The sequence below is a fragment of the Dendrobates tinctorius genome, unplaced genomic scaffold (genome assembly GCF_039654945.1).
Source record: "Dendrobates tinctorius isolate UK_male_01 unplaced genomic scaffold, ASM3965494v1 ptg000093l, whole genome shotgun sequence".
Lineage (NCBI taxonomy): Eukaryota > Metazoa > Chordata > Amphibia > Anura > Dendrobatidae > Dendrobates > Dendrobates tinctorius.
Genome location: NW_027361761.1, coordinates 19,177,365 through 19,204,012, shown reverse-complemented (window position 1 = coordinate 19,204,012; position 26,648 = coordinate 19,177,365). Strand labels below are relative to the sequence as shown.

General features: G+C 45.8%; 1 protein-coding gene across 4 annotated transcripts in view; it reads right to left on the bottom strand.

The window, feature by feature from the left end:
* The window catches only part of MMUT (methylmalonyl-CoA mutase), a 67,267-nt gene that overhangs the window by 4,889 nt on the left and 35,730 nt on the right, over window positions 1-26,648 (bottom strand). For 3 of the 4 annotated variants that reach the window (XM_073586516.1, XM_073586517.1, XM_073586518.1), the window contains exons 10-12: window positions 18,328-18,459; window positions 13,040-13,187; window positions 3,478-3,645 (exon numbers count right to left, since the gene is read on the bottom strand). In XM_073586516.1, coding sequence (XP_073442617.1) covers window positions 3,478-3,645; window positions 13,040-13,187; window positions 18,328-18,459 — 448 coding nt within the window. The remainder of the gene's footprint in view (window positions 1-3,477; window positions 3,646-13,039; window positions 13,188-18,327; window positions 18,460-26,648) is intronic. The other variant, XR_012234295.1, reaches the window with a different exon arrangement.

The following is a 26,648-nucleotide window of genomic DNA, read 5'->3' as shown; positions in this document are numbered from 1 at the left end:
ATGAACTTTTGTGGCTCACCCTCCTTGTGGAGTGTGTCAGTGACTACCTTCCGGACACCTGTCAAGTCAGCAGTCTTCCCCATGATTGTGGAGCTACTGAAACTGACTAATGCTAGTTTCGCACTTGCGTTTCTGTGCGGTTGTCGCACATGTCAAATCACTTGCGTGCGGACGCATCCGCATACAGCGCATGTCCCTGCGTACCCAATGTTAAAGATAGGACGCATACAGAAGTAGGCTGCCATCCACAGCCCTCCTCAACGCTAGTGTGAACCCAGCCTGAGGGACCTTTGTAAATGCTTAGGAAGCCTTTACAGGTGTTTTTTGGTTAATTATTCTAATTTCCTGAGATAATGACTTTTGGATTTTCATTGGCTGTAAGCCATAACCATCAACATTAACAGAAATAAACACATGAAATAGATCACTCTGTGTGTACTGACTCTATAAGATATGAGTTTCACTTTTTGTATTAAAGACCTGGCATAAATTAAGTTTTTGATATTCTAATTTTGTGAGAAGCACCCGTGTATATTTATATTATTACGCATATAAATTAGAACGAGAATGGCGGGTGTGATTCCTCGCAGCGTGAATGTCTCGGCTTCTCCCTGCACCTCCTGTGGTGTATGAAGCTTCTCTGCGCGCTGGGAGAAGTGTGATGCCCTTTCTTGCCGTCGGCTCTGCTCCTCATATATTTATGCAGAGCTACATCTCACATATTACAGCCGCGGTCTCCGGCCATTTCACAGAGGGGAGCCAAGACGGCCAAAAAAAAAAAAAAAAAAGAGTAAGTATTAACCCCTGCAACCCTGGCCTATCCTCTATCCTCACATGACACCAGAGTCCAAACAACGCTCCCATCAATAATCAGACATGTGGCAATTAGTGAGAAAACCAGTCTATATTCGCGGAACGAGTCATTATCACAAGCTGTGTAAAGTGAAGCTCTAATCGCTTTGCCATGTTAGGGAGTTGCATTGTAAGCGATTGCCTAGGATACAGCAATGACTTGCTGGCTGCTTTTGCCACCGGGGGAATTTGAGAAATAGGTGATGAGCTGAGTTTTTGGTGTCACTGCCGATCACAGGAGACATACTGTAGAATTGTGTTACCAACTATATGTTTTCCGGAACGTTCAGACAAACGTATTTTTGGGCCATGTGTTGTCTGTGGTCATAAAGGAACAGACCCCCAATGTTCCCCCATGTGTTAGTTCAGAAGGGCTATTGCTCACAGGAACCTCCGGTCCATGTAAAAAAAAAATACATTTCAGAGAGCGCTAGTCTGGTCCCATATACAATCCGGGCCGATAAACAGCAGGCGCTGTGTCAGCAGGATTGTGCTCAGTAACCTACAGGCAGTGTCAGGTCGGCGCCGTTATACGGATTACAATGATACCTAATGATGAAATCCGTCTTGTGGTTGTTGAGTAATCTTTGTTATTTTCAGTTTCTAGTTAATGATATGCTCGTGCCTCAGGGCAGGTTGTGGGGGTCTTCATGTGGTGGTCGGCTTAGATATTCATGTGTATGGCTTATGATAGGTCACTGAACCTACTGATTCTTTTTTTTTCAAAGCCAACACTATTGCATGCAGTTTGTAAAATAGGGGTCAGGTGACTGAGGAATCAGTGACCTGTCAGAAGCCATACTGGTGAATACCTAATCAGAGAACCACATGAAGACCTCCCCTACAGGCCGCCCCGAAACACGGGCATATCATTAACGCAATACTGAAAATAAAGATCAACAATAACAAGACGGATTTCATCCCCAGGTATCATTGTAATCAGTATAACGGCGACGATCTGACACTGTCTGTGTTACTGTGCCCAATCCTGCTGACAGGTTCCCTTTAAAGGGTTATTCCTAAAAAATTTAGTTATTCCTTAACCATGGAATACGGAATAACAAACTGATCAATTTGGGGATGCGACCGTTGAGACCCCCCCAGCAATCTCAAGATCAGAGCACTGGAACCTCAAGAGTAGGCATCTGCAGTCCCGTCCTGAATATATGTATACATGGTGGGCTATGTGGTGCTCACACTGTATATAAGGAGGCTGTGTGGGACTGTATATTGGAGACTATATGGGAGGCTCATACTGCATATAGGAGGCTATGCGGGGGCTTATACTATATATAGGAGGCTAGGTGGGGGCTCATAGTGTATATAGGAGGCTATGTGGGGGCTCATAGTGTATATAGGAGGCTATGTGGGGGCTCATAGTGTATATAGGAGGCTATGTGGGGGCTCATACTGTATATAAGAGGCTATGTGGGGGCTCATACTGTATATAAGAGGCTATGTGGGGGCTCATACTGTATATAAGAGGCTATGTGGGGGCTCATACTGTATATAAGAGGCTATGTGGGGGCTCATACTGTATATAAGAGGCTATGTGGGGGCTCATACTGTATATAAGAGGCTATGTGGGGGCTCATACTGTATATAAGAGGCTATGTGGGGGCTCATACTGTATATAAGAGGCTATGTGGGGGCTCATACTGTATATAAGAGGCTATGTGGGGGCTCATACTGCATATAAGAGGCTATGTGGGGGCTCATACTGCATATAGGAGGCTATGTGGGGGCTCATAATGCATATAGGAGGCTAGGTGGGGGCTCATACTGTATATAAGAGGCTAGGTGGGGGCTCATACTGTATATAGGAGGCTATGTGGGGGTTCATACTGCATATAGGAGGCAATGCGGGGGCTCATACTGCATATAGGAGGCTATGTGGGGGCTCATACTGTATATAAGAGGCTATGTGGGGGCTCATACTGTATATAAGAGGCTATGTAGGGGCTCATACTGTATATAGGAGGCTAGGTGGGGGTTCATAGTGTATATAGGAGGCTATTTGGGGGTTCATACTGTATATAGGAGGCTAGGTGGGGGTTCATAGTGTATATAGGAGGCTATGTGGGGGCTCATGCTGTATTTAAGAGGCCATGAGGGTGCTCATGCCATATATGGGAGGCTATGTTGAGGCTCATACTGTATATAGGAGGCTATGTGGGGGCTCATAGCATATATAGGGGGATGTATGTGGACTCTTAAAGAGTATAAAGGAGGATATGTGGGGGCTCATGCCGTATATAGGAGGCTATGTGGGCTCTTACAGTATATAGAAGGATGTCAGCATACATAATTCTGCTCAATATTAAGTAATAAAATTAATATTAATAATTATAATTAATCTGTTAACGTTTTGGCAGAATTAATTTCAGCCCTCGACAACAGTCACGGTCTCTCATGTGGCCCCCTCGTGAAACTTAATTGTCCACCCTTGATCTAATTGAATCGAAAAATCAACCTCCTGTCTCCGAGGCTGCTGCTTCTGTGCCTTTGCTATGCTTTACACTGCAGCTCTGCCTGCTCTGACTGGCTGCTGTGTATACGCACAAGCCCACCATAAACTCAAAGTGCGAAATATAAAAGCCGTAAGCCAGCAGATTGTCAGGTTACCTGGGGTGGGATTACTCCTCCACAGATCACTAATATGTCGGGTCGTCCGAGGGCACCCAGTTCTTTGATGAGCTCCGGGACGAGCGTTTTGTGCCCTGCGGCGAGCGTGCTCACACCTACGCTGTGCACATCCGCATCCACGGCCTGCTGTGCCACCTCCCGAGGAGTCTGGTGGAAGCAGAATGAAAAGCTATTAATATGTATCCCCAACGCCTGGCAGGAGCCAACAGCTGAGAAATGGGGGTCACGGTCTATTTTCCGGACCCCTTAAGAAATTTTAGAACTTACAGGAGCACTCCAACTAAAACATATTTGTGGTGTTATTACTAGGGTGGGCCTGAGGGGCCACTCCCTGTCACATGATCTACCCTGCAGTAGGTAAAACACAATGTATTTTATTTTAAAAGTGTTCCTTTAAAGGGAATCTGTCACTAGGTTTCTGCTACCTAATCTGAAGCAGCATATTGTAGAGGCATAGACCCTGATTCCAGCGATGTGTCACTTACTGGGCTCCTTGCTGTAGTTTTAATAAAATCGCTGATTTAACCCGCAGGAGATTACCATTACAGGACGAGTAAACCTGGTGCCAGGTGGTCTAACCCCGCCCCCTTCACCGATTAGCTATTTCTGCATATGCACAGTGTACACAGAAAGTGGCCAATCAGTGGTGTGGGTGGGGTTAATAAGAGCTCAGCATTCAGAGAACTGGTAAATCTGCAGCTGAGAAAACCAGGATTTATCAAAACTACAGCAAGTAGCCCAGCACGTGATACATCACCCAACATCCTGCTGCTCTTAGATTACATAACAGAAACCTTGTGACAGATTCCCTTTAAAAAAAACAAAACATTACCAGTAAAAATAAATCTGTCCTAGAAAAATCAATAAAAAAAAAAAGTTTATGAAAGTTAAGATGACAACTAATAAACAAATGTGACCACCCGTAACGGTCTGCCGATTTTGTTAACAATTTAACCTCCTAAATAATTCCTCTACAGGCTGCAATTCCTATGGCAACCACTGGGTGGCCACATTCAAACACAGAGCATAAAACCTCTCCTGACAGAGTATCACGTTTTTTTTTTCCCCTCCAAAGATGAGAATTTTGTGTTACTCTTAGGAAATATCAAGCCAAAGAGAAAGCTAAGGAAGGACACTTGTGCAGGCGCCATTACATATCTTATAGCAATCTCCTCCCTTCTTTCCTACAGTCCGGAGGAGCCTTACTATCACTATATAATAAGTCATATCCGTCTTTCCTTGACTCATGTAACTAATAAAATTTGAAGTAACAGGACTAAGTCATGCAGAAGAGAGAGGAAATTGCAATTAGCACTTACGTCCAGCCATCAACCTGCCCTAGATTAAATAATAAACTCTAAAAACATCAGGTCAGCCCCCTGGAATCCCGCAGATTGTTCCCCCGGGGCTGTAAACCATAAAATAGTTACTCCAAAATTATGTGTGATTTTGCGCTTTTCTTTTAATTTGCACCTTCACAAATGAATGACTTTAACACTTACAATATTGCATCTGCTTATTTAGTATTGTGCCGTAAAATATGTATGAAATCGATGGCGCTCGGGGATGCGTGACGCTTTTAGACAATGATTTGTTTCTTTATGTATCTTCATAATGTACGTAAATTATTTACTTTTCTGCTACAATCCCCCAAATCCCCTGCGCACATACTGAAAAACAAATGTAAAAGTCTTACATCAAAAAAGTTACTCAAAGTACAAAACAAGGAACCACCGCAAGGTATAATAAATGCTCGGGGGCTGAATTACCGGGATCTGTATTACCGTGCTCCTCGGGGGGCGTATATTTAGGTACGTGCATGGGAACCCAAATAAATCGTAACATGGATATTTTCTACGAGTCCTAACAATAAAGTTAAACTGCTGTGCACCCATTACAAGAATACCTAAAAATGTACCCCTACTGAGTGTCTTGCGAGGCAGATGATTGTACACGTTGCCGCCACTCTGTGCCCGCGGTTTTAGAGGAAAGACTCCGCTGATAGGCAAAGAAGATGGGCGGCAGCACAGTGGCTCAGTGGTTAGCACTGCAGCCTTGCAGCACTGGAGTCCTGGGTTCAAATCTCACCAAAGACAACATCTGCAATGAGTTTGCATGTTCGTCCCGTGTTTGTGTGGGTTTCCTCCGGGTATTCCGGTTTCCTCCCACAACTAGACGCCAACTCGAGCTAAGGGCCTAAGAAAACGTCATAGATAGAACAATCATATCCCCATAGAACATTCATATTATCGGTAGCACATCTCCACTTTACAGTGCTCGATGTGATGCCGACAACAACGATTTAATGGGGATATGATTGTTATCAGTGCCATAAAAGAGCACCGACTTATATATACACTGACGAGCAAAGGGTAACAATGATTTTTGTTTTGAACTTCAGGGTCCAAATCTTATCAGATCCCAATGTGAAACTACCATCATCTTATAGACAATCATCTTAGCCATCTCATACATAAATATGACTTGCAGCTATTTAGCATATGATTAGTTATTCAGATTCTCATCATGTCACTACTGTGACGACCAGGAAAAGGCAACGTCCGAGAGTGGACCCTCTGGAACGCGGAACTGGAGTACCGGGCAGAGCACAGAGTACCGGGCAGAGCACAGAGTACTCCGGTTTCCTCCCACATTCCAAAGACAACTAGACGCCAACTCGAGCTAAGGGCCTAAGAAGACGTCAGATAGAACAATCATATCCCCATTAAAGAGTACCGGGCAGAGTACGGAGTACAGGGCAGAGTACAGAGTACAGGGCAGAGTACAGAGTACAGGGCAGAGTACAGAGTACAGGGCAGAGTACAGAGTACAGGGCAGAGTACAGGGCAGAGTACAGGGCAGAGTACAGAGTACAGGGCAGAGTACAGGGCAGAGTACAGAGTACAGGGCAGAGTACAGGGCAGAGTACAGGGCAGAGTACAGGGCAGAGTACAGGGCAGAGTACGGAGTACAGGGCAGAGTACAGAGTACAGGGCAGAGTACAGAGTACAGGGCAGAGTACAGAGTACAGGGCAGAGTACAGAGTACAGGGCAGAGTACAGAGTACAGGGCAGAGTACAGAGTACAGAGTACAGGGCAGAGTACAGAGTACAGGGCAGAGTACAGAGTACAGGGCAGAGTACAGAGTACAGGGCAGAGTACAGAGTACAGGGCAGAGTACAGGGCAGAGTACAGAGTACAGGGCAGAGTACAGGGCAGAGTACAGAGTACAGGGCAGAGTACAGGGCAGAGTACAGGGCAGAGTACAGGGCAGAGTACAGGGCAGAGTACAGGGTACAGGGCAGAGTACAGGGTACAGGGCAGAGTACAGGGCAGAGTACAGAGTACAGGGCAGAGTACAGGGCAGAGTACAGAGTACAGGGCAGAGTACAGGGCAGAGTACAGGGCAGAGTACAGAGTACAGGGCAGAGTACAGGGCAGAGTACAGGGTACAGGGCAGAGTACAGGGTACAGGGCAGAGTACAGGGCACAGGGCAGAGTACAGGGCAGAGTACAGGGCAGAGTACAGGGCAGAGTACAGAGTACAGGGCAGAGTACAGAGTACAGGGCAGAGTACAGAGTAAATTGTAGGGAAACCCCTTACAACTCGGCCAGAATACTGCTAGGAGAGGCACACGATAATCAGGCGTCTCCACCATCTTGGAGACGTCAGATATACCATACGCTGCCGGTTGGTTGGCGGCCAGGGACTCTGGGCGGGCACTGCAGGGTTAAGAATCCTGCAGAGCGCGCGCCCGCAGCCTAAGGCGCCTGCGTGGGACAGCCACACGCCGGGAGGATGGGAGCAATGAGGAGGCGGGCACAGCGCGGCGAGGAGGCGGCTGGGGAGTATAGACGGCGGCGGTCACCGCCGCCGACGTGACAACTACATTGTTACGGTTTTGATCCTGGTGGTGGAAAAATCTTTTTCTTCCCGAATACTACAAAATACAACCTGTTGTCACATTCCCTAATAGCTCAGTATATTATTAGGTTGATTCCCAAGTGAAAGGTCACTGGTTCAAATCGAGGAGCAGCCATGAAGACGATTTCCCAAGAAAAGAGAAAGAGCATCATCCAGCTCATCGATAGTCTCTCGGCCAAGAAATACCTCAAACTGCACATAATGTGAGTGCCATGACAGCTGGAAGAATACGAAATGAAGTCCGTCCATCCATTCAAGAGCCAATAAGTGAACGTCCAGGCAAAATATTGGAGTCAACAAGTCGGCTCATCCCAAGGTCTACCTGTTCTGGTGCGAAAAACACGACACTGGAGGTGGCTCGTATGCTTCATAATAGTGAGATCACAGACGTCCATGCAAGCACCGTCCCTCGACTTAAATATACTCATAAGAAGTGTTGGCACAAGCTTACAAAAAAAAATACTAAAAGTGGACAGTAGAAGATTGGAAATGGGTGATTTAGCGCAATGAGACAAATGTCATTAGTCTAGGCTCTAATGGGTTCGAATAGGTCTTGAAGAAACAAGGGAAAAAAGGGGCTAACGGATCAAGAAATTGAAGGAACTGTCAAGTTCGGTGGAGGATCCCTGATGGTATGGGGTTGTTTCACAGCCTAAGGTGCTGGATACTTGACCAGGATCGATGGTGGTCTCAAAGCTGAGCTATATGTGAGTATCCTACAAGATGAGTTACTTCATACACTCGAGTGCTATGGGTATGAAAAGGATGACAGTGTTCTAGCAGGACAATGACCCAAAGCATACGGTCAGATTGGTGAAGAAATGGTTCAGTGACCATGAAGTAGAGGAGTGGGATTGGCCCTCACAGTCCCCAGACCTCAACCCAATCCAACACTTGTGGACAGAGTTGAAGAAAAAGCTGCATACATAACCAAGTGAGGCGACCAGTAGGCACCAACTTTGGGAATGTGTAGAAGAGACCTGGGATCAGATTTCGGTCGAAACAGGTTTTAATCTAATCAAGACCATGCCAAGAAGGATTCAGGCAGTGCTGAAAGCCAAAAATGGATTTACAAATACTAACAAAATAATAAAAATTACAATTTAGTTCTTAGGAGTAAAACAGTAACAATGCAGTGACATGACAATAATCTGCATAACTAATCATATGCTAAATAGGGGGAAGTCAAATGTATTTATTAGATGGCCAAGATGGTTGTTTATACAATGATGGCAGTCTCCCGTTAGAAGCAGTACTGGATGGTGAGATTATGGAACCTGAAAGTTAAAAGTCTAAAACATTGTCACCCTTTTGTTCGTCAGTGTAATCAAGCAATGCTCGTTAGTGGGCAGAGGTCGGCCGGTCTAAACGAGCCTCGGACTACACCCACTATCCCGGACACATTTAGTCGGCAGCTTAATCCCAGTGAGAATAAAAAATCTAAGTGCATTATAAGATCATTAAGGAAGGTGAAGAGTTCTTGGACAGAGCAGAATTATCTCTTCATGTTACAGAAAGAGAAGAAATTCGAAGTGCACCTGAAGAAACAGAGGAATGGAGACATGTGACCCAGAGAAGCAGGAGGATCAGGAGGCAGTCAGCACCCATACTGCTCAGAAACCAGTACCAGGCTCTTATGCAGAACAATGAAGAAATACATCAGGATAAGACTTTGCCAACAAACAGCAACCTTGTACGCCTTCAGAGTCCTTCTGGATGGAGAAAGAATAATGTTGTGAAGAAGAAACGGAGAGTGGTGGTCATGGGGGATTCCCTGTTGAGAGGAACAGAGGCCGCTATCTGCAGACCGGATATAACTTCAAGAGAAATGTGCTGTCTTCCAGGTGCAAAAATTAAAGATGTGTCTGACAGGATATCAGGACTCTTCAGACCTACAGATGACTACCCATTCCTGCTACTACATGTGGGAACAAATGACACCGCAAGAAACGACCTGGAAACCATCTGCAGAGACTTTGAAGACTTAGGCAAGAAAGTGAAAGAACTGGGAGCGCAGGTGGTCTTCTCTTCCATCCTCCCAGTGGATGGCCATGGAACAAGGAGGTGGAATAAGATTCTGCAGGTGAACAACTGGCTACGTCGATGGTGCCGTCAGCAACGATTTGGATTTCTAGATCACGGAGTGAACTACTTATACGATGGACTACTTGCTAGAGATGGGGTGCACCTTACGAAGACTGGAAAGCATGTATTTGGAAGTCGCCTTGCTACACTTGTAAGGAGAGCTTTAAACTAGAACAACATGGGAAGGGAAGCAAAAGACCAGAAAAAGCCATACACCTGACAAATGCTATTGAGAACTCTGCTATTAGAAGTGGAAAGGAAGAACAAAGACAAAAGAATCTAATACAAATATTGGAGAAAGAGAAACCTATCACAAACTAAAATGTTTCTATACTAATGCACAAAGCATGGGCAACAAACAAGGAGAATTGGAACTACTAACACAGGAAAAGAAATATGATGTCATTGGAATCACTGAAACTTGGTGGGACGATACACATGATTGGAATACAAGACTAGAAGGATACAACTTATTTGCAAGAAACAGACTTGATAAACGAGGAGGAGGTGTCGCATTGTATGTTAGAAACGCGTATATCTGCACAGAGATTGAAGCTTCAGAGACTGGGAGGTCTGTGGAAACTGTTTGGGTAAGAATACAAGGACAGAACAATGGAAAGGACACCATTGTAGGCATTTACTACAGGCCGCCTGTGCAAGCTGAAGATATGGATGAACTCTTTATGCATCAAATGGCCAAGTTCTCCAAAAAATATGACATAGTTGTCATGGGAGATTTCATCTATCCAGACATTTGTTGGGAATCTCTCTCATCCAAAACTAACAGGTCAAGGAAATTCTTATCCTCTCTTGCTGACAACTTTATCTTCCAAAAGGTAGGGGAGAAAACAAGGGGAACTGCTACCTTGGATCTAATCCTTATAAACAGGGAGGAAATGGTTGAGGAGGTAAAAGTGGCTGGGACCCTAGGAGGTAGCGACCATGCTATTTTAGAATTTTGGATAACTAGAGGCGGAAGACCTGTGAAGACTCAGACGTCAAGGTTAGATTTCAGAAAGGCAGATTTTAAGGGATTCAGAAAGAGAATTGGAGGGATCCAATGGCTGGATATCCTTAAAGACAAAAATGTCCAGGAAGGATGGGAAATCTTGAAAAATGAAATTCTCAAAGCACAGTTGTTAACAATTCCGAAAAGAGGGAAGAATAGGAAGCATTTAAGGAAACCAGGATGGATGAACACAGAACTTAAGCACATGCTAAAAAGGAAGAAAAAAATGTTTATAAAATGGAAAGAGGGAGGCATATCTAAAGAAGAATATAATGCTGTCTGCAGAACCTGCAGGGCACAAATCAGATTATCTAAAGCTGACAATGAATTGAGACTTGCAAGAGATGTCAAAAGCAATAATAAAGGATTTTGGGGATATGTCAAAAGTAAAAGAAAAGTCAAAGATGCTATAGGATTTTTACAGGATGAAAATGATGAAATGGTAAGACAGGATGTTGAGAAGGCTGAACTTTTAAATTCCTATTTTGCATCTGTTTTCTCCCAGAAAGGAAATGTAACATCAACTGTTATTCACTGTCCTATTAAGGGAATAGAAGAATCCAGGATATCTATAAACAGAAAGATAGTGAGGAAACACTTAGCTAACCTAAATGAATTCAAGTCTCCAGGTCCAGATGAATTACACCCCAGAGTACTGAAGGAGATAGCAGAAGAAATTTTTGAACCCCTCTCCATAATCTTTGAAAAATCTTGGAGAACAGGAGAAGTGCCAGAAGACTGGAGAAGAGCAAATGTTGTTCCTATCTTCAAAAAGGGGAAGAAGGTGGACCCAGGCAACTATAGGCCGGTGAGTCTGACTTCTATACCAGGAAAGATCTTTGAACAAATTATTAAACAACATGTATGTCAATACCTGGATAAGAATGAAGTGATTAAACAGAGTCAGCATGGGTTTGTAACTAATAAGTCATGTCAGACTAACTTAATTTCCTTCTATGACGGTATCACTGATTGGGTGGAGCAAGGAAATGCTGTAGATATAGTATATCTTGACTTCAGCAAAGCATTTGACAAAGTCTCTCATACAATCCTTATTGAAAAAATGACTAAGTATGGAATGGACAAGGCAACTGTTAGGTGGATTCATAACTGGCTTAGTGATCGGACCCAAAGAGTGGTCGTAAATGGCTGCACATCCAGTTGGAAGAATGTCTCAAGTGGGGTACCACAGGGCTCTGTCCTGGGCCCTGTATTGTTCAACATCTTTATCAAAGATTTAGATGAAGGAATTGAGGGTAAACTGATTAAATTTGCTGATGACACAAAGCTAGGAGGGATAGCTAATACTAGAGAAGAGAGAGAGAGGATTCAAAAAGATTTAAATAAACTGGAGAAGTGGGCAGCAACTAACAGAATGGTTTTTAACAGGGAGAAATGCAAAGTACTACATCTGGGCAATAAAAATGAAAAAAGCATATGTAGAATGGGAGGAATAGGGCTAAGTGACAGCACATGTGAAAAAGACTTGGGTATACTAATAGATCACAGACTGAATATGAGTCAACAGTGTGATGCAGCAGCAAAAAAGGCAAAAGCAATTCTAGGATGTATTAACAGAAGCATACAGTCTAGATCACGTGAAGTCATTATTTCTCTCTACTCCTCTTTGGTCAGACCTCATCTGGAATATTGTGTCCAGTTTTGGGCACCACATTTTAAAAAAGACATCAACAAACTGGAGCAAGTTCAGAAAAGAGCGACCAGAATGGTGACTGGTCTGCAAACCCTGTCTTATGAGGAAAGGTTGCAGGATTTGGGAATGTTTAGTTTGCAAAAGAGAAGACTGAGAGGAGACTTAATAGCTGTCTACAAATATCTAAAGGGCTGTCACATTGCAGAAGGATCAACTTTATTCTCATTTGCACAAGGAAAGACTAGAAGCAATGGGATGAAACTGAATGGGAGGAGACACAGATTAGATATTAGAAAAAACTTTTTGACAGTTAGAGTGATCAATGAGTGGAACAGGCTGCCACGAGAAGTGGTGAGTTCTCCTTCAATGGAAGTCTTCAAACAGAGGCTGGACAGACATCTTCTTATTTAATGGCCCATCATGGTGGCGGCGTTTGATTTCAGGCTGGAGAAAGGTTCCCACTAAGGAACCGAAGCGTCGCCATTAAACAAGAAGCATTTTCACTTGCATGGTGTGCAGCCTCCAGTCTCTGGATTTATACTGAAGGTTTGGTGAACACCTGGGGGGGTTGTCTCTTATTTTTTGTTACACACACAGTATTTTTCAGACTATAAGACGCACTTTCTTCCTCCAAAATGGGGGGGTTGCGCCTTATAGTCCAGATGTACGTTATCTTATAGTCTTGGCTGTGGATGGAAGGGGCAGCGGCGGGTCACAGGTGTCAGGAGCCGGCGGCTGCAGCTAACACTGTGAATGTTCCCTGAATAGCTGAGATCGTGCGACACTACATGGGAGGAGGTAATATAGCGGACAAGTCAGGGGGATGACACAAGTAGAAATGGTATTTAGTATCACTATAACCTGTCACCTGGAAAAGGGGTCCGATATCCACATCAAAGCCGAGGTCAGCGAACCCAGTGGCGATCACCTTCGCTCCCCTATCATGGCCGTCTTGACCCATTTTGGCGACAAGCAATCGAGGTCTTCGTCCTTCTCTTTCCATAAAGCTCTGAACTCTGCAATAAATGATCCCACACAACTTACCATCAGCAGAAGCGTCACACTGCAGACATAACGAAAAGAGGACAACCACATACAGGGAACAAAAGTGTGCATTTTGCCGGGCTTCCTGAGAACGGAGTAAGCACAAGAAGCTGAGCTCGAAAAGAAGTCTTGCTGGACGATGCTGAGAACGCCTGTGCCAAAGAGAGAGGGAGGCAGAACGCCTGTGCCAAAGAGAGAGGGAGGCAGAACGCCTGTGCCAAAGAGAGAGGGAGGCAGAACGCCTGTGCCAAAGAGAGAGGGAGGCAGAACGCCTGTGCCAAAGAGAGAGGGAGGCAGAACGCCTGTGCCAAAGAGAGAGGGAGGCAGAACGCCTGTGCCAAAGAGAGAGGGAGGCAGAACGCCTGTGCCAAAGAGAGAGGGAGGCAGAACGCCTGTGCCAAAGAGAGAGGGAGGCAGAACGCCTGTGCCAAAGAGAGAGGGAGGCAGAACGCCTGTGCCAAAGGGGGAGGGAAGGCAGAACGCCTGTGCCAAAGGGGGAGGGAAGGCAGAACGCCTGTGCCAAAGGGGGAGGGAAGGCAGAACGCCTGTGCCAAAGGGGGAGGGAAGGCAGAACGCCTGTGCCAAAGGGGGAGGGAAGGCAGAACGCCTGTGCCAAAGGGGGAGGGAAGGCAGAACGCCTGTGCCAAAGGGGGAGGGAAGGCAGAACGCCTGTGCCAAAGGGGGAGGGAAGGCAGAACGCCTGTGCCAAAGGGGGAGGGAAGGCAGAACGCCTGTGCCAAAGGGGGAGGGAAGGCAGAACGCCTGTGCCAAAGGGGGAGGGAAGGCAGAACGCCTGTGCCAAAGGGGGAGGGAAGGCAGAACGCCTGTGCCAAAGGGGGAGGGAAGGCAGAACGCCTGTGCCAAAGGGGGAGGGAAGGCAGAACGCCTGTGCCAAAGGGGGAGGGAAGGCAGAACGCCTGTGCCAAAGGGGGAGGGAAGGCAGAACGCCTGTGCCAAAGAGACGGGGAGGCAGAACGCCTGTGCCAAAGAGACGGGGAGGCAGAACGCCTGTGCCAAAGAGACGGGGAGGCAGAACGCCTGTGCCAAAGAGACAGGGAGGCAGAACGCGTGTGCCAAAGAAAAAAGGAGGCAGAACGCATGTGCCAAAGTGAGAGAGAGAGGCAGAACGCCTGTGCCAAAGTGAGAGAGAGAGGCAGAACACCTGTGCCAAAGAGGGAGGGGGAGGCAGAACGGCTGTGCCAAAAGGAGAAGGAGGCAGAACGCCAGTGCTAAAGAGAGAGGGAGGCAGAACGCCTGTGCCAAACAAAGAGAAAGTCAGAACGCATGTGCCAAAGGGAGGGGGAGGCAGAACGCCTGTGCCAAAGAGAGAGAGGCAAAACGGCTGTGCCAAAGAGAGAGGAAGGCAGAACACCTGTGCCAAAGAGAGAGGAAGGCAGAACACCTGTGCCAAAGAGAGAGGAAGGCAGAACGCCTGTGCCAAAGAGAGAGGAAGGCAGAACGCCTGTGCCAAAGAAAGAGAGGTAGAACGCCTGTGCCAAAGAGAGGGAGGTAGAATGCCTGTGCTAAAGAGAGAGGAAGGCAGAACGCCTGTGCTAAAGAGAGAGGAAGGCAGAACGCCTGTGCTAAAGAGAGAGGAAGGCAGAACGCCTGTGCTAAAGAGAGAGGAAGGCAGAACGCCTGTGCCAAAGAGAGAGAGAGGCAGAACGCCTGTGCCAAAGAGAGAGAGAGGCAGAACGCCTGTGCCAAAGAGAGAGGGAGAGGCAGAACACCTGTGCCAAAGAGGGAGGGGGAGGCAGAATGGCTGTGCCAAAGGGAGAGGGAGGCAGAACGCCTGTGCTAAAGAGAGAGGGAGGCAGAACGCCTGTGCCAAACAAAGAGAAAGGCAGAACGCATGTGCCAAAGGGAGGGGGAGGCAGAACGCCTGTGTCAAAGGGAGAGGGAGGCAGAACGCCTGTGCCAAAGGGAGAGGGAGGCAGAACGCCTCTGTAAAAGACAAAGGAAGGCAGAGGGCATGCAGAGATGGAGGAAGAACGGAAGTGCCAAAAGGGGAGAGAAGCAGAACTCCTGCGTGAAAAAGAGAGAGAGAATGCCTATGCCAAAAAAAGAGAGAAGCAAAAAACTTGTGCAAAAAAAAAAAAAAAGAGTATAAAAAAGAGTGCCAAGTCAAAGAGGTAAAAAGAGGCAGAACGCCCGTGTCAAAGAGAAAGAGGAGAGGGGATGCAGAAACAAGCCAAGCCTAAGAGAGAGAAAAAGAGGCAGAATGCCTGTGCCAAAATGTGAGAAAGAAAGGGAGGTAGAACACTAGTGCCAAAGAGAGAAAGAGAAAAAGAAAGGCAGAACACCTGCACCAAAAAGAAAAAAAAGAGGGAGAACGTCCCTCCCAAAGAGAGAAAGAGAGAGGCAGAACACCTTTGCCAAAGAGAGACAGAGGGAGAAAATACCAATGCCCTAGAGAGAAAGAGAGGGAGAACGCCTGTATCAAAGAGAGGGAGAACGTCTGTGCCAAATAAAAAAGAGAGAGGGATTACGCCAGTGCCAAAGAGAGAGAACGTCCCTCCCCAAAGAGAGAAAAAGAGAGGCAGAACACCCGTGCCAAAGAGAGAAAGAAAGGGTGAGAACACCAGTGCCCTAGAGAGAAAGAGAGGGAAAATACCTGTATCAAACAGAGGAAGAACGCCCGTGTCAGCGAGAAAAACAGGGAGAACACCCATGTCAAACAGAGGAAGAACGCCCGTGTCAGCAAGAAAAAGAGGGTGAACGCCTGGGCCAAAGAGAGAGGAAGGCAGAACGCCTGTGCCAAAGAGAGAGAGGTAGAACGCCTGTGCCAAAGAGAGGGAGGTAGAATGCCTGTGCTAAAGAGAGAGGAAGGCAGAACGCCTGTGCTAAAGAGAGAGGAAGGCAGAACGCCTGTGCTAAAGAGAGAGGAAGGCAGAACGCCTGTGCTAAAGAGAGAGGAAGGCAGAACGCCTGTGCTAAAGAGAGAGGAAGGCAGAACGCCTGTGCCAAAGAGAGAGAGAGGCAGAACGCCTGTGCCAAAGAGAGAGGGAGAGGCAGAACACCTGTGCCAAAGAGGGAGGGGGAGGCAGAATGGCTGTGCCAAAGGGAGAGGGAGGCAGAACGCCTGTGCTAAAGAGAGAGGGAGGCAGAACGCCTGTGCCAAACAAAGAGAAAGGCAGAACGCATGTGCCAAAGGGAGGGGGAGGCAGAACGCCTGTGTCAAAGGGAGAGGGAGGCAGAACGCCTGTGCCAAAGGGAGAGGGAGGCAGAACGCCTCTGTAAAAGACAAAGGAAGGCAGAGGGCATGCAGAGATGGAGGAAGAACGGAAGTGCCAAAAGGGGAGAGAAGCAGAACTCCTGCGTGAAAAAGAGAGAGAGAATGCCTATGCCAAAAAAAGAGAGAAGCAAAAAACTTGTGCAAAAAAAAAAAAAAAGAGTATAAAAAAGAGTGCCAAGTCAAAGAGGTAAAAAGAGGCAGAACGCCCGTGTCAAAGAGAAAGAGGAGAGGGGATGCAGAAACAAGCCAAGCCTAAGAGAGAGAAAAAGAGGCAGAATGCCTGTGCCAAAATGTGAGAAAGAAAGGGAGGTAGAACACTAGTGCCAAAGAGAGAAAGAGAAAAAGAAAGGCAGAACACCTGCACCAAAAAGAAAAAAAAGAGGGAGAACGTCCCTCCCAAAGAGAGAAAGAGAGAGGCAGAACACCTTTGCCAAAGAGAGACAGAGGGAGAAAATACCAATGCCCTAGAGAGAAAGAGAGGGAGAACGCCTGTATCAAAGAGAGGGAGAACGTCTGTGCCAAATAAAAAAGAGAGAGGGATTACGCCAGTGCCAAAGAGAGAGAACGTCCCTCCCCAAAGAGAGAAAAAGAGAGGCAGAACACCCGTGCCAAAGAGAGAAAGAAAGGGTGAGAACACCAGTGCCCTAGAGAGAAAGAGAGGGAAAATACCTGTATCAAACAGAGGAAGAACGCCCGTGTCAGCGAGAAAAACAGGGAGAACACCCATGTCAAACAGAGGAAGAACGCCCGTGTCAGCAAGAAAAAGAGGGTGAACGCCTGGGCCAAAGAGAGAAGAAGAGAGGGAGAATGTCTGTGCCAAAAACAAAGAGAGAGGGAGAACGCCAGTGCCAATGAGAGATAGAGAGAGGGAGAACGCCTGTATGAAAGAGAGAGAAAGGTAGAGCACCAGCGCCAAAGAGCGAGAGACAAAGCGTCTGTGTCAAAGAGAGAAAAATGCAGAGTGCCTGCACAAAAGCGAGAAACAGAACGAGAGAGAGAGAAATAGGAGACCGTGAAAGAGACAGACACAAATGAGAGACGGAAAGATGAGTCAGACTGAAAGAGAGAAACAAAGAGACCAATACTGAGTACAAGAGAGAGAGAAATAGACATAGAAAAAAAGACATTCAGGGAGAGAGTGAGCGAGAGAGAGAAAGAGAGGGAATATGAGAAAAGTAGAACATTCTGGGTGCTGTGTGCGCTCTTCTGCATCCGTCAGATCAGCGGAGCCTCAGGCATCGGTACAGCAGGTCTGACAACACATGGCTGCAGCAGAGCTGTGCTCAGTGATTACTACTGCAAACACGACACTCAGCACTGCTACATCTACAGACAAGTGTGCAAGAGACGGATTTGTACCCAAATCTTCCGTGTGCTCAGTTACAATTTCCTGCTACTGCACTAGACTTACCCACATTAAGTAATACCACAACCAAAGAATAACACAGCCCCAACGTGTTGCATGGCAAACTCAGCACTATTATTCAGTTACACCCATGTAGCAGAGCTGAACTGGTTATCTGATGAAGCCAGGTAACACAGGATGGAAGCATGCAAATGTGCCGCCACATAAACAGCTTCAACTGTTTGGAGACGCAGCAGAGCTGAACTTGTCATTAACTCTCCAGAGCTGCGTCCAGATAACTTTGACAATGTGCATATACTTAGAGTAACCTTTAGCCAAAATGGTAACAAAATGGAAGTGACCTACAACATAACAGAACAGGAGGCTGGTCTTAAAAGAAAAAAAAAAAAAATGGGGCAGGTCACTATTCGTGGCAGAAACATATCTACAGCAATAACGATGCATCTGACCCTGAAAAAGGTTAACAATCCGCTCTTAATATCAAGACAATGTGCTTTTCCATTGAATTTACCTCTTGAGAGCAAATGAAATCTCTTCACTCTCCCCGTACTCCTGGCGATACGCTCCGCTCACCATTCTATCGCTGGCTTTGTGCTCACCAAACACCTTCTTCATAGCATCCGTGATTTCTCCCACAGTGCATCTAGGAGGAACATAGTACAGGACATAGTACACTACTATAATACTGCCCCTATGTACAGGAATATAACTACTATAATACTGCTCCTATGTACAAGAATATAACTACTATAATACTGCCCCCTATGTACAAGAATATAACTACTATAATACTGCTCCTATGTCCAAGAATATAACTACTATAATACTGCTCCTATGTACAGGAATATAACTACTATAATACTGCTCCTATGTACAAGAATATAACTACTATAATACTGCCCCCTATGTACAAGAATATAACTACTATAATACTGCTCCCTATGTACAAGAATATAACTACTATAATACTGCCCCTATGTACAAGAATATAACTACTATAATACTGCCCCTATGTACAGGAATATAACTACTATAATACTGCTCCTATGTACAAGAATATAACTACTATAATACTGCCCCCTATGTACAAGAATATAACTACTATAATACTGCTCCTATGTCCAAGAATATAACTACTATAATACTGCTCCTATGTCCAAGAATATAACTACTATAATACTGCTCCTATGTACAAGAATATAACTACTATAATACTGCCCCCTATGTACAAGAATATAACTACTATAATACTGCTCCCTATGTACAAGAATATAACTACTATAATACTGCCCCTATGTACAAGAATATAACTACTATAATACTGCCCCCTATGTATAAGAATATAACTACTATAATACTGCTCCTATGTACAAGAATATAACTACTATAATACTGCCCTTATGTACAAGAATATAACTACTATAATACTGCTCCTATGTGCAAGAATATAACTAATATAATACTGCCCCTATGTGCAAGAATATAACTACTATAATACTGCTCCTATGTACAAGAATATAACTACTATAATACTGCTCCTATGTGCAAGAATATAACTACTATAATACTGCCCCTATGTGCAAGAATATAACTACTATAATACTGCCCCTATGTACAAGAATATAACTACTATAATACTGCCCCTATGTACAAGAATATAACTACTATAATACTGCTCTCTATGTACAAGAATATAACTACTATTATCCTACTCCTGTGTACAAGAATTTAACTACTATAATACTGCCCCCTATGTACAGGAATATAACTACTATAATACTGCCCCTATGTACAAGAATATAACTACTATAATACTGCCCCTGTGTACAAGAATTTAACTACTATAATACTGCCCCCTATGTACAAGAATATAAGAATATATCTACTATAGTACTGCCCCCTATGTACAAGAATATATCTACTATAATACTGCCCCCTATGTACAGGAATATATCTACTATAATACTGCCCCCTATGTACAGGAATATAACTACTATAATACTGCCCCTATGTACAAGAAAATAACTACTATAATACTGCCCCTATGGACAAGGATATAACTACTATAATACTGCTCCTATGTACAAGAATATATCTACTATAATACTGCTCCCTATGTACAGGAATATATCTACTATAATACTGCCCCCTATGTACAGGAATATAACTACTATAATACTGCCCCTATGTACAAGAATATAACTACAATAATACTGCCCCTGTGTACAAGAATTTAACTACTATAATACTGCCCCCTATGTACAAGAATATATCTACTATAGTACTGCCCCCTATGTACAAGAATATATCTACTATAATACTGCCCCCTATGTACAGGTATATAACTACTATAATACTGCCCCTATGTACAGGAATATATCTTCTATAATACTGCCCCCTATGTACAGGAATATAACTACTATAATACTGCCCCTATGTACAAGAATATAACTACTATAATACTGCCCCCTATGTACAAGAATATAACTACTATAATACTGCCCCTATGTACAAGAATATAACTACTATAATACTGCTCCTATGTACAAGAATATAATTACTATAGAACTGCCCCCTATGTACAAGAATATATCTACTATAATACTGCCCCCTATGTCCTATGTACAGGAATATAACTACTATAATACTGCCCCTATGTACAGGAATATAACTACTATAATACTGCCCCTATGTACAAGAATATATTACATAACTAGTATAATATAACTACCGACGGCCCCCCCCTGGCGCCGAGCTGAGAGCCCGACGGGCCCCCCCCTGGCGCCGAGCTGAGAGCCCGACGGGTCCCCCCTGGCGCCGAGCTGAGAGCCCGACGGGCCCCCCCTGGCGCCGAGCTGAGAGCCTGACGGGCCCCCCCTGGCGCCGAGCTGAGAGCCTGACGGGCCCCCCCTGGCGCCGAGCTGAGAGCCCGACGGGCCCCCCTGGCGCCGAGCTGAGAGCCCGACGGGCCCCCCCTGGCGCCGAGCTGAGAGCCTGACGGACCCCCCCTGGCGCCGAGCTGAGAGCCCGACGGGCCCCCCTGGCGCCGAGCTGAGCCCGACGGGCCCACCTGGCTCCGAGCGACAGAGGAGCGACAGGGGTTATTACATCACCAGCGACGGGGATATTACATCACGCAAGCCCTGCAGCCAATCAGTGAACATTCAAACATAGTGAACATTCGGAGGAAGTGAGCGGCAGCCTTTATATCTTCTTCTGGATGTCAGCTTCATCCAAAACAAGTGGAAATGAAGCCGTTGCTAATTGTCTGCAGGGCTCGCTTGACATAATAATAAACCACAATCCCCAGGAGGCGCAGACACGGTGCTGCCGGAAGTGAGCATACCCTATTTTTATTTTACACGAGGGAATACAGCAACTGAGAATGCATTGACTGAGTAGTGGCCAACCCTTTGGAGGACAGTCTGCGCAGGCGATTTGTAGAAGAACTGCACAATTAAAGGGAAGGTGACATCCAAAAATTTTTTTTTCAGAAATTGAAAATATGTAAAGAATTAATGTTTACATTTTCTTAAAAAATATTATCATTTGTTTTTAATTTTGCAAAATATGAAAAATAATTTTAAAAAGTTTGGCATTTCCACTTGTTAACACTAGGGGGAGCAGCTACTGAAATTTGGCACAAAAACCTAGTGTACAACTAGCTCACATTACTGCCCTGCAGTAATTATAGGCAGAATCTGCTGACATGGGTGTGGTGTCACTCCTCTCCTCCCCTTCTGGGTGTGGTGTCACTCCTCTCCTCCCCTTCTGGGTGTGGTGTCACTCCTCTCCTCCCCTTCTGGGTGTGGTGTCACTCCTCTCCTCCCCTTCTGGGTGTGGTGTCACTCCTCTCCTCCCCTTCTGGGTGTGGTGTCACTCCTCTCCTCCCCTTCTGGGTGTGATGTCACTCCTCTCCTCCCCTTCTGGGTGTCTGCTAAGGGAAAAGAGAGGATGACATTTAGGAACACAGTGAGCAGCCATTTTGATGGGGCCTGCAAAGTTACTGACTGTCTTTGCATGCAAAGTCTGGATCAGAACAGGTCATCAATCAGCAGAAATGTTTCCTGGATTTCTGTGGAGCAGAGAAGCAGACGGTCCATCCATTTGTATAAAACACAGCGCTCTATGTACAATCCCTGGCACCGAACAGGTGCCCCCCCATAGACCAGCACACTGCTCTCCTGAAATACTCTGTGCTGCTGTCACCCTGCTCCTTCCCCCATACATCAGGCCCCTGTCGCCTCGCTTTCACACATCGCCAGGACAGGATCTGAGGAGAGGAATGGGGTCTTCGGTCACTGAGGATGGCAGGCAGCAAGGATTCTGGGAGAAGGGTGACATCACCACAGAGTATTTCAGGACAGCAGTGTGCTGGTCTATGGGGGGCACAGAGGGAGATATATGGGGGAGGAGCAGGGTGACAGCACCACAGAAATCCAGGAAACATTTCTGCTGATTGATGGCCTGTTCTGATCCAGACTTTGCATGCAAAGACCCCATTCCCCTCATCAGATCCTGGTGATGTGTGAAAGCGAGGTGACAGGTGCAGTTCAGGGTGACGCTGGGAAGCAGGATGGGGGGAAATGTAGCCATACAGTAACGATAAAAATGAGACCCCTCTCTTCAGCTGCCTCCCCAGCCCTCCCCTGAGTGCACCTAACTATTACCCCTGACCCGTGTGCAGGTGCTCAGCCAGAACCACCCTAGAATGGGTCCCCTTTTAGCAGATAATACTGCCATAGGGTTCTCACATAATACCGCCATATACTTCACACATAATACCACCACAGAGATCATACACAATACCACCATGCAGATCACACATAAAACCAGCAGGGTGACAGCAGCACAGAGTATTTCAGGAGAGCAGTATCACACGGGATAGGATTAGATACACGGCTCAGTAGTCAGTATCACACAGGAGAGGATTAGATACACGGTCAGCAGACAGTATCACACAGGATAGGATTAGATACACGGCTCAGCAGACAGTATCACACGGGATAGGATTAGATACACAGCTCAGCACACTATCACACAGGAGAGGATTAGATACACGGCTCAGCGGTCAGTAACACATGATAGGATTAGATACACAGCTTAGCTGTCAGTATCACACAGGAGAGGATTAGATACACAGCTCAGCAGTCAGTATCACACAGAAGAGGATTAGATACACAGCTCAGCAGTCAGTATCACACAGAAGAGGATTAGATACACAGCTCAGCAGTCAGTATCACACGGGATAGGATTAGATACACGGCTCAGCAGACTATCACACAGGAGAGGATTAGATACACGGCTCAGCAGACAGTATCACAAGAAAGGATTAGATACACTGCTCAGCAGACTATCACACAGGAGAGGATTAGCTACACGGCTCAGCAGTCAGTATCACACAGGATAGGATTAGATACACAGTATCACACAGGATAGGATTAGATAAACGGCTCAGCAGTCAGTATCACACAGGAGAGGATTAGATGCACGGCTCAGCAGTCAGTATCACACAGGATAGGATTAGATACACAGCTCAGCAGTCAGTATCACACAGGATAGGATTAGATACACAGCTCAGCAGTCAGTATCACACAGGATAGGATTAGATACACAGCTCAGCAGTCAGTATCACACAGGAGAGGATTAGATACACGGCTCAGCAGTCAGTATCACACGAGAGGATTAGATACACAGCTCAGTAGTCAGTATCACACAGGAGAGGATTAGATACACGGCTCAGCGGTCAGTAACACATGATAGGATTAGATACACAGCTTAGCTGTCAGTATCACACAGGAGAGGATTAGATACACGGCTCAGCACACAGTATCACACAGGATAGGATTAGATACACGGCTCAGCACACAGTATCACACAGGATAGGATTAGATACACGGCTCAGCAGTCAGTATCACACAGGATAGGATTAGATACACGGCTCAGCAGACTATCACACAGGATAGGATTAGATACACAGCTCAGCAGTCAGTATCACACAGGATAGGATTAGATACACGGCTCAGCACACAGTATCACACAGGATAGGATTAGATACACGGCTCAGCAGTCAGTATCACACGAGAGGATTAGATACACAGCTCAGTAGTCAGTATCACACAGGAGAGGATTAGATACACGGCTCAGTAGTCAGTAACACATGATAGGATTAGATACACGGCTTAGCTGTCAGTATCACACAGGAGAGGATTAGCTACACAGTATCACACAGGATAGGATTAGATAAACGGCTCAGCAGTCAGTATCACACAGGAGAGGATTAGATGCACGGCTCAGCAGTCAGTATCACACAGGATAGGATTAGATACACAGCTCAGCAGTCAGTATCACACAGGATAGGATTAGATACACAGCTCAGCAGTCAGTATCACACAGGATAGGATTAGATACACAGCTCAGCAGTCAGTATCACACAGGAGAGGATTAGATACACGGCTCAGCAGTCAGTATCACACGGGACAGGATTAGATACACGGCTCAGCAGACAGTATCACACAGGCTAGGAATAGATACACGGCTCAGCAGTCAGTATCACACAGGAGAGGATTAGATACACGGCTCAGCAGTCAGTATCACACAGGAGAGGATTAGATACACGGCTGAGCAGCCAGTATCACACAGGATAGGATTAGATACACAGCTCAGCAGTCAGAATCACACAGGATAGGATTAGATACACAGCTCAGCAGTCAGTATCACACAGGAGAGGATTAGATACACGGCTGAGCAGACAGTATCACACAGGATAGGATTAGATACACGGCTCAGCAGTCAGTATCACACAGGAGAGGATTAGATACACGGCTGAGCAGACAGTATCACACAGGAGAGGATTAGATACACGGCTCAGCATACAGTATCACACAGGATAGGATTAGATACATGGCTCAGCAGACTATCACACAGGATAGGATTAGATACACGGCTCAGCAGTCAGTATCACACAGGATAGGATTAGATACACGGCTCAGCAGTCAGTATCACACAGGATAGGATTAGATACACAGCTCAGCAGTCAGTATCACACAGGATAGGATTAGATACACGGCTCAGCACACAGTATCACACAGGATAGGATTAGATACACGGCTCAGCAGTCAGTATCACACGAGAGGATTAGATACACAGCTCAGTAGTCAGTATCACACAGGAGAGGATTAGATACACGGCTCAGCGGTCAGTAACACATGATAGGATTAGATACACAGCTTAGCTGTCAGTATCACATAGGAGAGGATTAGATACACGGCTCAGCACACAGTATCATACAGGATAGGATTAGATACACGGCTCAGCACACAGTATCACACAGGATAGGATTAGATACACGGCTCAGCAGTCAGTATCACACAGGATAGGATTAGATACACGGCTCAGCAGACTATCACACAGGATAGGATTTGATACACAGCTCAGCAGTCAGTATCACACAGGATAGGATTAGATACACGGCTCAGCACACAGTATCACACAGGATAGGATTAGATACACGGCTCAGCAGTCAGTATCACACGAGAGGATTAGATACACAGCTCAGTAGTCAGTATCACACAGGAGAGGATTAGATACACGGCTCAGTAGTCAGTAACACATGATAGGATTAGATACACGGCTTAGCTGTTAGTATCACACAGGAGAGGATTAGATACACGGCTCAGCACACAGTATCACACAGGATAGGATTAGATACACGGCTCAGCACACAGTATCACACAGGATAGGATTAGATACACGGCTCAGCAGTCAGTATCACACAGGAGATGATTAGATACACAGCTCAGCAGTCAGTATCACACAGGAGAGGATTAGATACACAGCTTAGCTGTCAGTATCACACAGGAGAGGATTAGATACACAGCTCAGCAGTATCACACAGGAGAGGATTAGATACACAGCTCAGCGGTCAGTAACACATGATAGGATTAGATACACAGCTTAGCTGTCAGTATCACACAGGAGAAGATTAGATACACAGCTCAGCAGTCAGTATCACACAGGAGAGGATTAGATACACAGCTCAGCAGTCAGTATCACACAGGAGAGGATTAGATACGCAGCTCAGCAGTCAGTATCACACAGGATAGGATTAGATACGGAGCTCAGCACACAGTATCACACAAGATAGGATTAGATACACAGTTCAGCACACAGTATCACACAGGAGAGGATTAGATACACGGCTCAGCGGTCAGTAACACATGATAGGATTAGATACACAGCTTAGCTGTCAGTATCACACAGGAGAGGATTAGATACACAGTTCAGCAGTCAGTATCACACAGGAGAGGATTAGATACACAGTTCAGCAGTCAGTATCACACAGGAGAGGATTAGATACACAGTTCAGCAGTCAGTATCACACAGGAGAGTATTAGATACACAGTTCAGCAGTCAGTATCACACAGGAGAGGATTAGATACACAGCTCAGCAGTCAGTATCACACAGGAGAGGATTAGATACACAGCTCAGCAGTCAGTATCACACAGGATAGGATTAGATACACGGCTCAGCAGTCAGTATCACACAGGAGAGGATTAGATACACGGCTGAGCAGACAGTATCACACAGGAGAGGATTAGATACACGGCTCAGCATACAGTATCACACAGGATAGGATTAGATACATGGCTCAGCAGACTATCACACAGGATAGGATTAGATACACGGCTCAGCAGTCAGTATCACACAGGATAGGATTAGATACACGGCTCAGCAGTCAGTATCACACAGGATAGGATTAGATACACAGCTCAGCAGTCAGTATCACACAGGATAGGATTAGATACACGGCTCAGCACACAGTATCACAC